At 45.8% G+C, this 14,077-nt stretch overlaps 2 protein-coding genes across 2 annotated transcripts; one reads left to right on the plus strand and one right to left on the minus strand.

The window, feature by feature from the left end:
* The first annotated feature begins 2,708 nt into the window (after positions 1-2,708).
* LOC123410284 (solanesyl-diphosphate synthase 1, mitochondrial) lies at positions 2,709-8,099 on the plus strand. Its single transcript, XM_045103191.1, has 12 exons — positions 2,709-2,958; positions 3,410-3,505; positions 4,398-4,478; positions 4,610-4,681; positions 4,789-4,920; positions 4,992-5,078; positions 5,317-5,388; positions 6,000-6,085; positions 6,255-6,387; positions 6,482-6,571; positions 7,390-7,488; positions 7,575-8,099. Exons 1-12 carry the CDS (start codon positions 2,812-2,814, stop codon positions 7,752-7,754), a joined length of 1,275 nt encoding a protein of 424 aa, XP_044959126.1. The 5' UTR covers positions 2,709-2,811; the 3' UTR covers positions 7,755-8,099.
* Positions 8,100-8,210: 111 nt separating this feature from the next.
* LOC123410285 lies at positions 8,211-9,834 on the minus strand. Its single transcript, XM_045103192.1, has 2 exons — positions 9,174-9,834; positions 8,211-9,042 (listed from the first exon to the last, which is right to left on the minus strand). The coding sequence occupies exons 1-2, from the start codon at positions 9,662-9,664 to the stop codon at positions 8,421-8,423; spliced, it is 1,113 nt and encodes a 370-aa protein (XP_044959127.1). The 5' UTR covers positions 9,665-9,834; the 3' UTR covers positions 8,211-8,420.
* Positions 9,835-14,077: the final 4,243 nt, after the last annotated feature.

Raw genomic sequence — 14,077 nt, forward strand, 5'->3', positions numbered from 1 at the left:
CCACCTCCTCTTATTCCCGCGACACCAATCCATCCTGTGCATGGGCACCGTGATGCCAATGTGTGGCAGAAGAGGAAGTAGTCCCCTTGTATCGCACAGCATAGGTGGATGGTGGCCGCCGGCTTTGATCCCCTGGGTGAGGCTGGCGGCTTCAATCGCGCTGGTCAGGAGGGCGGCGGCGTTTGACCGAACTACTTGTGGGGCACACACACAAGGAGGCGGCAGCGAGTGCGGGCGAGTCAGGCCGTGCGGACGTGCTGGGCGCTCCCATTTTGTCTCTGTTTCTCTGGATCAGGCATTGGAAATTCAGACTTTGTATTGATTCTCAGTTCCAGATTTTGCATTGGAGATTTTGTCTCTGTTTCTAACGATCGGGCATTGGATATCCAGACTATGCATATTTGAGCAAAAAAGCTTGGGAGTTCATGGGTGTGCTTATGTATTCTGGTTACAAGTGAAGATTGATGAGTTAGTCTGATCAGTTTCCATGTCCTAAGATAGCGTGCGGGATGTTATAACAGTGAACGAGTTGTAATTTGGTGGAGTACAAATGTTGTGTTGTTTCTATTGGGCTTCTGGTTCTCATAGCTCACAAGTTTAATCATTACATTGATCTGATAAGTCAAGTGTTGATTGATGTTGTATATCCTTTTTTCGATTATGAAAGTTGCTTATTGTCTAATATAATACTTATGTGGGAGTAGGAATACTAGACTACCAGTCAACTCACCATCCTAGAGATTCTATCTGATGGGAGTTGTCCAAGACCAATGATTTTGAAGGAATAGGAATAGAACAGGCTACTTTATTTATATGCAACAAGCTGTTCTGACAATAACAACATGTAGACACACATTCAAGGGTTCTTCAGAATACGTGCAGGAGTACATGAGACATCAGGGTTTCAATCTTTCTTCTTCACCAGAAGTACTCGACATTTTGCCTGATGGCTATAGTGGTTGTTCACATTGCTAAGGAAAAACCTGCAAAAACAATAACAGAAATAGCGTCAGTTATAGATGAGAAAACATTGATCGCTTGACATTGGGCCTGCAGAAGCAACACAAGGGTCCTGCGACGTAGGGAGCAGGTCCTGCAGGAGCGCCGCGACCTAGGGCCTGCACGCGGAATCTTGACGGCAGGAGCGACAACAAGGTCGCCGACTGCTGCTTCTCGCCTGGATTGGGGCCGCCGCGTGGGGGTGATCCGAACGGCGCACGAGAGGGATGGGCGGCGACGGCGGGAAATACGACTCCTTTGTGCATGGTGATGGCTTCTGAACGTTTCGTGAGGAATCGGAAAGTACCACTATACCCTTTTAGTATGAAAAAAATCATTAAGTGATTTTTCCAGATCTAATGGTTAGAAGAATTCAGAGATGGAGTTACATGAAATTACAAATTGTAACTCCCCAATCACCGTAAAAGAGACTTATGAGGATTAATTTCCTGCCAAATAAAATATATGCCCTATCTGAATAATTTTCCTTTTGATTTTCTTGAACTAATTCAAAAATCAAATCCACTTCAAGTCTTTTGGGAATAATTATCAAAAGATGAAAAAAAATATTTAGGACTTAATAATTATGCCCAAATTAAATATTTGAATTTGTCATCTTTATGGCTCAAATTAATTTCTAAATCAAACTTTAGGGTTTCAAATACTGGTTGGAGTTTATGAAAATCTATTTCCAATCAAAAGTTTCACAAAAAGGTACAACCGTTTTGTGAGCTCAAGTTTTGTGTTTGAAGAATATTTGGTAGATGGCAAATTAGGGTTTCTAAATATCACCGAAACCTTTATTCGGGAGACTTTTGAAATTAGTTCAAACAACTTTTATTCAATCTAGCTAATGACAAGCAATCACAAGCAATTCTATAACGATCCAAGTTTAAAAAACTTTGGAGATGACTTTCTCTTGTTTTTTCCCTCTAACCCTAGGTGGCTAGGACAAACTCTCCTTCCCGACTTCACCAGCGAGGCTATACATTCACCTCCTCACTGCCCGCCGCTACAACGATCAAAGGTGGGGAGGGGAATTTCGGTGCCTTTGCTCCGGTTAGTAGTTTATGTTAGTCCTTTTCTAGTCCTCGCAGTTACGCTTGAGCGGTTGGCTGCGATTTTTCTTTGCTGTTTTCCGGGCTTCGATCATCTTCGAATTTGTTCATCTACACATAGTCGATGGAGCTCCAATGTAGTTTCTAGCCATGTTAAGTTAGCGTTTCTCGTCATGTGGCGAGATTTGTTGCGAGGTGGCTCAGATTTATGCAAGGGTTCAAGGACGATGAGTGTGGCTCCTTAGCGCTGATCTTCAGGGGTACGTGCACGAAGACTTTCCGGTTATCATCGTCAAGGTCAATTAGACTCTGTTAGCGTCGTCGGCTTGTCCCCATGGTAGTAGGGGTCGTTCGGTGCTCTATGAATTTTGATGTAATTTTCATTACGTTCGAGATGCTTTGTATCTTCGCTGATGAATTTTTATTTATGTAACAGAGTAGGTACGATCATTAAAAAAATAAGTTTGGATGTGACAACAGATTCAGAACCGGAGCTATACAGATCAGCAGATGCACATGCAGGCAAAGGGAGAGAGTCGGCCGTGGCAATTTCCTGCCCCCGCATTCCACAGCCTCACGTGGCACGCCGAGCGCGTCCACGGTCCACGTACGTAACCCCAACAAACAACACGAGCAAGCCTAGCCCAGCCGCCGCCTTCTTTTCCTCCCCGGCCCTTCCCCGTCTGACTTTTTCTCCAAGTTCAACTCCGCCGCCCGCCCGCCCGCCCGCCCCCTCCCCGATCTCGGGAGAGACATGTCCTGGCGGTGGGCTCTGGCGCGGCGTGTCGCCACGCTCGTCGGCGGCGGAGGCCCACCCGCTGCCCAGGCGCACAGGCTCTTCTCCTCGTCGGGCGCCCTCCTGGGGAGGCTCCCTCCCGCGCCGCCCCAGATTCGGAACAAGGTCCCCCTCCTCCGCGCATTAACCCCCGTCCTCGCCCTAGCCGGTCCTCGCACGCCCTGTTTGGTCCCTGGTTCGCGCTTCTCTGTCCCTGGCCTGCCCAGGTAGCCGCGGCGGAGCTGCCCGCCAAGTGTTTGTGTATATGCCACCGACTAGCGTAGCGCGGCGGCTGAACCCCGTGGACTCGTGCTCGTAGCTGCACTAATTTGTCCTTGCTGTTGATTTTGAGTTTTTTTTTACTGATTTTATTAGCAAGTCACTCAGTGGCATGGTGGTTACATTGCAAACGGTAAAGAGAATTAAGGAGGCGAACAGGAATAGTAACCGCTCAAGTTGTTGTAACTTTCTAATTGGATTGTCCAGTTAGGTGACCATGTGTTATTCAACTGTGGATTGGGGTTAGTAAGCCTTCTGCTGTGCTGATAGGTTCTCTACTCTTGGTGTGGATTAGTAGGTGGTGGGTTGCAGAGGAGCTGCTTTCGTCAACTCGCGATGGCTGCATGATGCCACCCAGTATCAGACTCGCCAGGATGGGTCATCGAGGGCCGAAGTAGGTTAACCCTTTATTTGTTCAATGATTTGCATTTGCCTTTGTTATGTTAATGATCTTTGTCAGTGTACCTCTTTTGTCAATCAAACATCTAGAGCCCAGCTTAATAAAGAAACTGTGCATCACTATTCACCGCTGGAAAAAAAACACAGCAGTATCCTGCTACACTACATGCCAGCTGAATACATGATTATGAATTGAAATGCTGGGCATGTCTAACAATAAGCATAAATATCAAAACTAGGCTGTTGTACAACCAACCCATAGTTCCACACATTACCTGCTGCCATAGGATTGTGAAGCATTGCCACCCTGACGGCTCCCATTTATTTGTGCCATTTTTGCTGATACACTGTGCACTTCTGCCTGTGAGTTATTCTAAGCATTGGTTTTCATGAACATTAAATGCACCCAGGTCCTAATGTCTCTCTGCCAAAATCAAAAAGTAGGATGTCAATGCATCAGATGAAATGGGCCTTCAGTTGCTAATTGATAAATCGACTTGTTATGCAGCGGAATATGTTGTGCCTGGAATGGAATCAGATTATAGCCTAGCAAGACAACTGTGCATTATACATTTATACTGTACATAAATTTGAAACTTAAATCAAGTGATTTGTTCCGCTTTATCAGAGAAATGTATGTTTTGATATTCCTGGCCCCTGGCCAGTTATTCTCTATATGTCGTCACCAACATAGAAGCTGAAGAAAAACTGGCTGAAGGTCCCCTCAGCTATGTGATTACGCTGTCCGTAATGAAGGATAATGATGATGAGTTTTAACAATGAATAACAGCTGAAATCCTCTTTTTTTTCTGAATGCTTATGAATGCTAATCATGGAAAGTGTAGTGTATTACTGTTCCCTGATGAGAAAATTCTTCTTGCTCCCAGGAACAACAGGATCCATTTGAATTGGTTGCTGATGAACTATCGATTCTTGGAAATAGACTACGGTCCATGGTGGCTGCTGAGGTTAGTAGTGCATCCTACTCATGTCAACTCTCTGTGGCGCTAGGCTACTGGCATGGTGTGTGGATGTTTCTTTTATCTAGTGATTACCACATTGTCAAACATGCCCAATTTGCCTAAGTGAGTACTTTCAGGTCCCTAAACTAGAATCAGCTGCTGAATATTTTTTTAAAGTGGGAGCTGAGGGAAAAAGATTCCGACCTACGGTAACATCTTAATCTATTTTTTTAGTCAATATTACATCATCACTTTACTCCATGATTTCTTTCTATCCTATCTATGGTACACTGAATGCATTTATTTACATTGGCAGGTTTTGTTGCTGATGGCATCAGCTCTGAAATTCCCAATACCAGAATCGACAGATATTGGAGTTTTCAGTATATTGGCAAGTAAGCTGCGCACACGGCAGCAAAACATTGCCGAGATAACTGAAATGATCCATGTTAGTATGGCGCCTGACCATCCGACCCAGTATGTTTTATTTTTTATTTCTGAAGCTGACATCTATTACAGGTCGCAAGTCTTCTGCATGATGATGTTCTGGATGATGCTGACACTAGGCGAGGTGTTACTTCATTGAATTGCATTATGGGCAACAAGGTACTGTATGCCACACCATTGAACATTCAGTATACTAGGTGAATCAACTGGGTCCTCACATTAAGAACTACAAATTACTTTAGTAGTTAGGACACAATGAAGAGCTTGATCTTCCAGTAAAAAATGCTGCACCACAGCAGAAAGTTTACCTGGACATCATCATTTAAGATTTTTCCGTGGAGGTACTGCAGTCAGAATCATCTTGGCATCGGTATTCATGAAACTCTTATGTGTGCAGCTTTCTGTTTTGGCTGGTGACTTTCTCCTGTCCAGAGCATGTGTGGCACTTGCAGCACTTGGGAATACCGAGGTACATTATTTATTTATATGCCAAGATAGATTGCTGTACATATCCTGTATATTGTTTTTAACGATGCGGAACTTAAAGAGGTTTTGATTTATGCTGGTCGCTAGATATGTTTGATGAGCATCAGTATCACACAAGTCTGTTTTTGTATATTATTTGTAGTTTCCACTTGGCATAATCATTATGTCCTTGACAACATGTCCTAGCTGAGGTCATGTTTCTTTATACTCCTATAAAGATGTCAATCTGTGGTCGTTGTGTGTTCACCTCCTTTTCCCTGATGTAAGCCGTTAGATTTGTTGCAAATGCCTGAGATGGTGGTCCTGTTTGTACCAAAGTAGGGTAGCCTGACTTGTTTTATCATAGCAACCTATTGGGTGGTCTTATTGTTATATCTGTTTCAATGCTGGAGTATTTAGCTAGTTAATACCAGGCTGTCTGTCATTTCTTACTTTCTTAGGGAATCATTTTTCTTGTTTTCTCCATTCCAAGCTTATCCATCCTAATGGTTTATCATTCAAGATTATCCTGTATGGTTGCAGTTCTGACCTGCTCTCTTTCTTCCAATTCTTATATGGTACCAAACTTCCAATTGATCAACCTAACTTATGCAGGTGGTATCTCTAATGGCAACTGCAGTTGGACATCTAGTTACTGGTGAAACTATGCAAATGTCAACAAGCAGAGAGCAACGGCGAAGGTTAAATAATGCTTCTCTATCATGGCTAAATGTTCATCACATCTAATGCCTAAAACCAAGAGATGAAGAATAAAATGCTTGGACATATTTGCTTTTTTGTTTACTCTGGTTTCTCCATTTTTTATGACATTGTTTTTTGGTTCTGATATGATTCTGAAAAAATGTGCAGTATGGAGTACTACTTGCAGAAGACGTACTACAAAACAGCATCATTGATATCAAACAGTTGCAAGGCTGTTGCTATTCTTGCAGGACACACTGCTGAGGTTTCAGTGCTTGCATACGAATATGGTCGAAACCTGGTTCGTAAAACATCTCTCTTTTCTGGAACTATTTTCCCTTCTGATCTAATCCTGTAAAGCTCACACCTACTTAATTAATTCGATATCATTGCAGGGTCTAGCCTTCCAGTTGATCGACGATGTTCTTGATTTCACAGGAACCTCTGCATCACTTGGGAAGGGTTCATTATCTGATATTCGTCATGTAATAACAACCATCCTCTCATTTCTTTGGTTACATTTTATTTACAGTGCTTATCATCTGAAATAGCTGTTTGCCTCCCAGGGCTCCAGCTACTTAGATTGTTTGTCAGTAGGACAGACCTACACAAAATTTTGCTAGCTAACAATAGTGCTACATCAGCTGATCAGCATAGTGTTGCTGTAATTATGTTAGCCACTGTCTTGAACTTGTCACCCTCATGCCAGACAGATAGAATACTCTCACGTGAAAAACTTGCATAATTGCGTTCTCTTTCAGCCTTCATTGACCTATCACAATTAAGTTAACATATTAGAAGTGTAGAAGAATCTATTATTAACAGCGTAGATAAGAAGGATATTCTGAGCCCTACTGCTTACAAAACTAATTGTGTATGTGGTCAGGCCAGTGCAAATTAGATGCAAAATTTAGTTATCAAAGAGCTCTTGTGTTCAAGGGGATCCTTGGAGCAGCGGTAAAGCTGTTGCCTTCTAACCATGAAGATCAATGTGTTTGAGTCCTGGAAACAGCCTCTTGCAGAAATGCAGGGAAAGGCTGCGTACAAAAGACCCGATGTGGTTGGACCCTTCCCCGGACCCTGCTCAAGCGGGAGCTACGTGTACTGGGCTGCCCTTTTTTTTTTAAAGAGCTCTTGTGTCAAAATTAAAATACTTGCTTCTGTTTATGATCACCTACTTTATGAAATTACCAGCATATCCTGTTAGACGAGCCTCAAACAAGGACCACACCCTGCTGTTTCTCTCAGTCGTCATGCAGGTAGGGCTTGTTTTTTGTGTTACATAATGGCTTTCATGATGCAGGGAATCATTACTGCCCCAATGCTATATGCGATGGAAGAATTCCCACAACTACATGATGTTGTTGACCAGGGTTTTGACAATCCTGCAAATGTCGAGATCGTGAGTGGTTATTTTATATAAAAAAATGGGCGCTGTCTTGACCTGTATTGTGACCTGACATAACAATCCATACTTGCAAACTATAGGCCTTGGAGTACCTCCAGAAGAGCCGGGGAATCGAAAGAACGAAAGAGCTTGCGCAAGAACACGTTAATCTTGCGGTCAAAGCCATCGAATCTCTTCCAGACAGCGACGACGAAGATGTACTGATTTCAAGGCGCGCTCTTATTGATATCACACAGAGAGTCATCACGAGGACAAAATAGCAAGATTATACACAAGGTGGAGAAGATAAGGCGGAGTTTCGCCAGTGTAGTGTTCCACTTGGAAAATTTTGGAAGCCTTGGTCATTGCATTCTTTCCATTGCCCGAGTTTTTGTGTAACATTTGATGAGACTTCAGGGTAACCATTCCTGGGAATCGTCATAGTCGCAGCTATAGTGGTTTTAGTTACTGGGGGCAGCAGAATCTGTGTAATAGTATCACGATTGACGATTGCAACAATGACCTGATCATAAGACTGTAACCTTATAAATCTAAGTATGTAACATTATATACGAGGGAACATGAATCTGCTTCTTGTGGAGAAAGCATGATCTTGCATCTGTTAACCCAGCAATTTATGCCATCTTTAGCTCTTTATCCTCCATTTCTTGAACTGAACTACATCCATCTCAATTTTGCCATATTCTGGAAGATTCTAGATGATATGCAAGCTATAATGTGCTAAATACTCCATGATAAATAAAACATTATACAATGGTAACAAATGTTGATCTGGACATATCATCAATGGGAACATAATCTAGAATGTCAGTGTAGTTGCAACTTCAAATCAAACTTCTTTCTCTTCTTTTGAGTGGAGGACTTGAGAGTTGAGACCTAACGTGGGCCTTCAAATCCCATCATGCTTCTCCCACTGCTAATGAATGCTAGGCTTGGCTCCAGAACCTCTCCTTGGCCCACGCGATCGCCTCGTCCACGGCGGCTGCGCCGACGCTGTCAATGTCGCCGTCGTCGTCCATGAGCAGCGGCGCCCGCTCCCTCACCTCCATCATCATCGCCTCCTGCATCACCGCCTCCTCCAGCCGGTGCGGGCGCGGCCGCGGCGGGTTGCCGAAGAGCGACGACGACGCCGCCGAGGACGGCGAGTAGTAGTACCCGTAGTCGTCGGCAACGCCGGAGCACTCGGTGCTGGTGTCGGCCGCAGCGTAGTCTGCCGCCGGTGACCGCGCCCTGCCGCGCCGCTGCGTCCGCCGGAAGCTCGGCTCGCGGCTGCTGGTCTCCGGGTTCGACGTGAAGCAGCAGAAGCCGCTGCTCGCGCCGCGGTGGTGCCGCGATGAGGAGCTCTCGGCGGCGGCGCCGTTGTTGCTGACCGCCGACGACGCCGCGCTGCTGCCGCTGTGGTTGGTCCAGTCGCTGCCGTTGCCGTAGTAGTAGCGGCACGCCGGGTACGCGGCCGTGGAGCACGTGAAGCTGCTCTGGTACTCCGCCCTCGTCGACACGCTCGACGGCGGCGACGAGTCGTACCGGCGCGACGGGATCGCAATGGGCCTGCAAAACGATGGCATGGTAGTCAGAATCAATGATGATCGAACAATGCAACGTGCTTGTGCCGTCACGTGACCCGAAGTCCAGAACCAAATGCTTCATGCATGCATGCATGCACGAATCGTCTAGCTCACCTGAGCTTAGAGGCGAAGGAGGCGAGGGCGGCGTCGCCGCGGCCACCGCCGGTGGCCGCCGACCGGAAGGCGGAGCGGCCGGAGCCGAACTCGTCGGAGCTGACGATCGACGAGGACTTGGTCGACTTGGACCTGGACCTGGACCGCACCTGGCGTGCACGGGCGCCGAAGATGTCGTCGAAGAAGCCCTCCTCTGTGGGCACGGCCGCCGACGCCGGCCTCCCACGGCCGTCACGGCGGCACAAGGCGTCGGCGGCGCCGCCGTAGGGGTAGTACGGGTACTGGCCGCCGTGTCCGGCCGTCGCGGCGTGGTAGTCAGCGGCCGCGGCGTCGCCGCAGAAGCTGCTGAGGAGCACGGTGCGCGGCGGGCCGCCAAACACGTCCCGGAAGTCGTCGGGGGCGAGGCTCTGATGGCCGGCGGCGTGCTGGCCGTCGGAGGATCGCTGCCGCGGCAGCACCGCGCCCATGGTGCACCTCCACGACTCGTCCATTGCCACCGATCGATCACACTCACACACACCGGAGCACGCTATAAAACTATAGCAACACTATGCTCGGCTCTATGCGTGTGAGCGCTTCCTGGTGTGAGAAGAGATGGAACTCCTATGATAATTTATACAAGAGACAAGCAGGGCGAGTAGGTTGGAAAGATTGGTGCTTTTGGGGCGTCGGATGCGTGCATATATAGTGCCCATTTTAGTGCCACTTACGTACTGTAGCCAGATACGTACAATTAGTACGGACACGCACGTACTAATCAGCGTCGACGTTGCATCCTAATTCCGCAGTGAAGAACTTGCTGAAGATCAGCTGCAGTACTGTAATTTCACTTATTTTTTTGGCAGAAAACAGTTTACAGAACATTGCCAACTAATTTATTTATTTTATGGATCAGAGAGTAAGTAAATAGTTTCTGCAGAGATAAATTAAATGTAGTTTTATCATTCTTGTGGGTGGTCAAATCACATGTTAAAATGTTCTAACGCCAGCATGATTAAGCACTCTGATCACCACAATCATGCACCGATGCTTAACTGAAAGACCACAACACTTTAACCACTGCACAGTTGTCAGTTAAACTGACAGCTCCTTGTTCTGTGTTGCCTAGCTGTTGTGCTGTATCTTCCGGCATAAGAGAAGATTAATTGATGCATGCAAGAGGGGAGTAAGTAATCGATTTTTAAGACATGATAGCATCACTTTTAGTGGAGGGGAGGAGGCATGTGAGATGGGATGATCATGTTTTGCCGTCCCCTTTGCAGACACGGCATCATGGTGGTTGATCCATTGCCCCCGAAACCCAATCTCCTCGCCTCTTTTCTCATACCAGAAAATTCCATTGCCTTTTCCACTTGAGACATGGCCTCCTTTATATATGTTCTTGTTAATGGGTCCTCTTTATGTTGGTGCTTTGCACACTAACTATTGTATTAGTTACAGGGAGTAGAAAATTATTTGAGGACTAAATAACTACGCGTTTCAAAGATCAAAGTACCCCTGAAAGTTTTTTTTACATGAGTCTCCAAAAAGTGTAATTTTGACAATTAATGTTTAATACTCCCTCCGTCCCAAAATAAGTGTCTCAACTTTGTACTAGCTCTAGTAGAAACTTGTACTAAGTTTGAGACAGTTATTTTGGGACGGAGGGAGTAGAATGTACTTATATAACTCAAAAAAGCGATATGATATTGAACTATTTTATGAGAAACATTTATGCGTCTGATGTCAGGTATTGTAAAGATATTGGTGGTCGAAGTTTCAGAAGTTTGAATATGTTTGCCCAAAACTATATTCCTCTGAGGGCGGGCATATTTTTTTATATTCATCTTGATCCACTAATATGTTGGCTGTTATCTCCTGAGGTAGATTATGCGACGCACATTTTGGCTTCCTGAATTCAGGCTTTGACCAAGAACGAATCAATTAATGTGAGGATTGTGTTGTATTCATCTTTAAAAGTACCTTTTATGAGTTGTGAACTTGTGGTTACGATTTTGTAACAGTTAACAAAGTATTATACCGAAAAGACGCCCTGCATATAAAAACAGATCCAGCGGTGATGGCAAAGCTACCAGGCAGAGACAGATCAAAGTTGCGAACCTGTAGTTGGATGGTTAGAGGGACTGTGGAATCCTCCGCACCAGGGTTCAAATCCCGATGCTTGCATTTATTTCTGAATTTATTTTAAGATTTACGATGATACGCACTCAGTGAGGGGAGACGTTTCCATAATGACGAGGTGTCTACGATGACATCGTAAATTTCAAGATGATATGCCAGCCCAGTCTCTCGGAGGTGATCATAAGGGTAAGGTGCGTGTGTATATAAGCGTTTGCGTCTGTATTGTGTTTAGAAAAAAAGTGACGGATCAAAGTGGTTATTAATTACTCGAGCCAGTGTCATGCATAATGTGTGCCAATTAATCTCAGCTTGTGGCCAGTCAAGTTGAAACAAAAGTAGCAAGCAGTTGAGAGCTGAGACACTACAACTCAGGAGCAGCTCATGACCGAGGTGCAAATCATGTGGGAGTTTGCTTAAAGCTGTAGGCTAGGGAGCTAAAAAGGCACACTTTGTGCTCCGCAGATGCACCTATCACGCTTAAACAAACTCAAGGAAATCTTTGCCAGAATCACAGACAATATTTGTTTATGCAACATTCCAAGATCCAAATCCAACGTTGCCTCTCTGGATGATACATGCAGAATATATACTAACAAATGCAGCAGCTCAGCATCTATCCATGTATGAAATTCTGAAATATTATGAGTGCCTTTCAGGACCCAGGCTAAGCAAAGTGGAGCTTAGGTGAAAGCACACTCATTAGCTACACATCACACAGATCGAGTTGCTTCATTCCCAAACCATCTTTGTTTCCATGGCCCCCCCTTGTGTTCTTCATCTGCTGGTCTAGAAGAACAGAACAGATCAGGTTTCTGTCTGTCTGACTGCCCGTCTGTATTTCAGTATCATTAGGCATCATGGATCCGGGTCAAATGTCGAGCTTGACCGGCTCCATGAGCGTGTCTGCGCTTTCCCGAGCAGATTCAGATAAAACGCATCGATGCTTTCAGAATTCAGATCCAGGCGGTTCAGGTTCAGATAGAGATAGGCTGCCTTGGCTGCATGCATGCATGCATGCAAAGAAGAGCAGGCCCGTTGCAGGGCGTGAGATCGATCGACGGGAGAAGCTAGCAGACAGATAAAAGATCATTCCGAATGAATTGATGATCCGGTGTCCCACAAGGCGCGGGCGGGCGGGCGGGCGAGCGCTGCTTTTGCCGCCGACGCCGCGCAATGATGCGCATGATTTGCTCGTGCCCGGTGTCCCCTCCGGCTCCGGCAAAAGGTCGCGGCGAGGCGAGCGCTGGACGTCTTGGCGAGGAAAGGAGTGGGAGGAGCAGTGCAGCAGCCTGGCCCTGGGCGGGCTTTATCTCGAGCGATTCTAAAGCTAACGAGAAGCACAAGGATTGAAGAAGAAGAAGAAGAAATACTGATTAGTTGTAGTATAATCTAAGCGAGGTGTCCAATCAAACTTGCTGCAATGCAATGAATCTCCTGACTCCTGGTTAGATTCTTGTCCGGTAATCTCTGACGATAAGTAGCTCACTTTCTGATGCTTTTTTTTTTATAGCAAAAGTGAGTTGCTGAAATATGTGGGCATGGCTGAAACCAATGGAGATTTAGGGAAATTCTACAATGTCGCTGTTATGATGGTGTTTATCTCATGTTTAGTCGTCTGAGTAGGGAGGAGACGCCTTTAGCTGGTTTGCGTATCCGAGTTGGCATCCAAGCCAGCAGCCACGTCGGCCTGATAAGTTTTAACTTGACAGTATGTAACAACTTTGGGGTATAATCTGACGGAGAAATTTAAATGTGTAATCACCGGTACAAATGTACAAACAGGGTGGAATGTGGAATCCACTCTAGATTCTGTTCGAAGAAAGATGCAGGAATCATTGCCATCTCAAAAAACAAAAAACAAAAACGGGAGAAAACGCGCAGATGAATAAATAGGAGCTTCACATGCACACAAAGAATCATGCATGCATTCCCTGACTGATTGATGCGTGGTGCTTGGAGAACACACAAAACAACATGATCGCTCAAGTATCTTCATTCAGGGGCAACTCTAAAGACAGGATCATCATGATGCGCCACAAATTAGCAGCAAGCAATGGTGGCAGGAGAAGCCAAGAACATGCATGGCGGCTTTAGGTTTGTTATATACTCCTACTTATATATGCCGTCGCAAAGCGCAGACACGCGGGCCACCACGATGCTCATTGCGAAGGGGACATCGAACCAAACCAAACCAAACGAACCCATGCATATGCATGGATGCGAGTTGCGAGCCTTTCCAGGCTTTAAAAAGAAGCGAGGGCCGAGCACCCTCCTCGCCTTTGCGCGCGCACACATGAGACCAAATTTACGCTTTTGCTCTTTACTTCGTCTTCATGTATGTATGTACTGCTGTCTGCTGGCCAGAAAAGAATCGCCGGCTCTGGCAGGTCGGCGAGTGTCGTAGCTGCTCATGCAAATTACTGGCTTTAGCTTTCGGACGTACACATTCTCATGATACGGATGGCAGCGGTGAATGTAGGAAAGCTTTTTGTGCAAGACACAGAGCAATGATGTGGTAATACGTTGTGTAAGAGCACCTACAGCCGGACCTTTTAAACCCATCTCGAACGTTTGGACAAGCCGTCCGATCACTCATCGGTAAAAAAAATGATGTAGACAGGCGTCTTAAAAAGGCCTTAAACGCATAGGCTGACCAACATCCTTCATATCTAGCCCAAATATGGGGGGCGGATATAGAGGCGCTCGCGCGCGCCCGTCATGCCGGACCCAGCCCACGCCGGCCCATCCGACCCCATATATGTTTTTTTCCATCCGCTTGTCGG

The sequence above is a fragment of the Hordeum vulgare genome, chromosome 7H (assembly GCF_904849725.1).
Source record: "Hordeum vulgare subsp. vulgare chromosome 7H, MorexV3_pseudomolecules_assembly, whole genome shotgun sequence".
NCBI lineage: Eukaryota > Viridiplantae > Streptophyta > Magnoliopsida > Poales > Poaceae > Hordeum > Hordeum vulgare.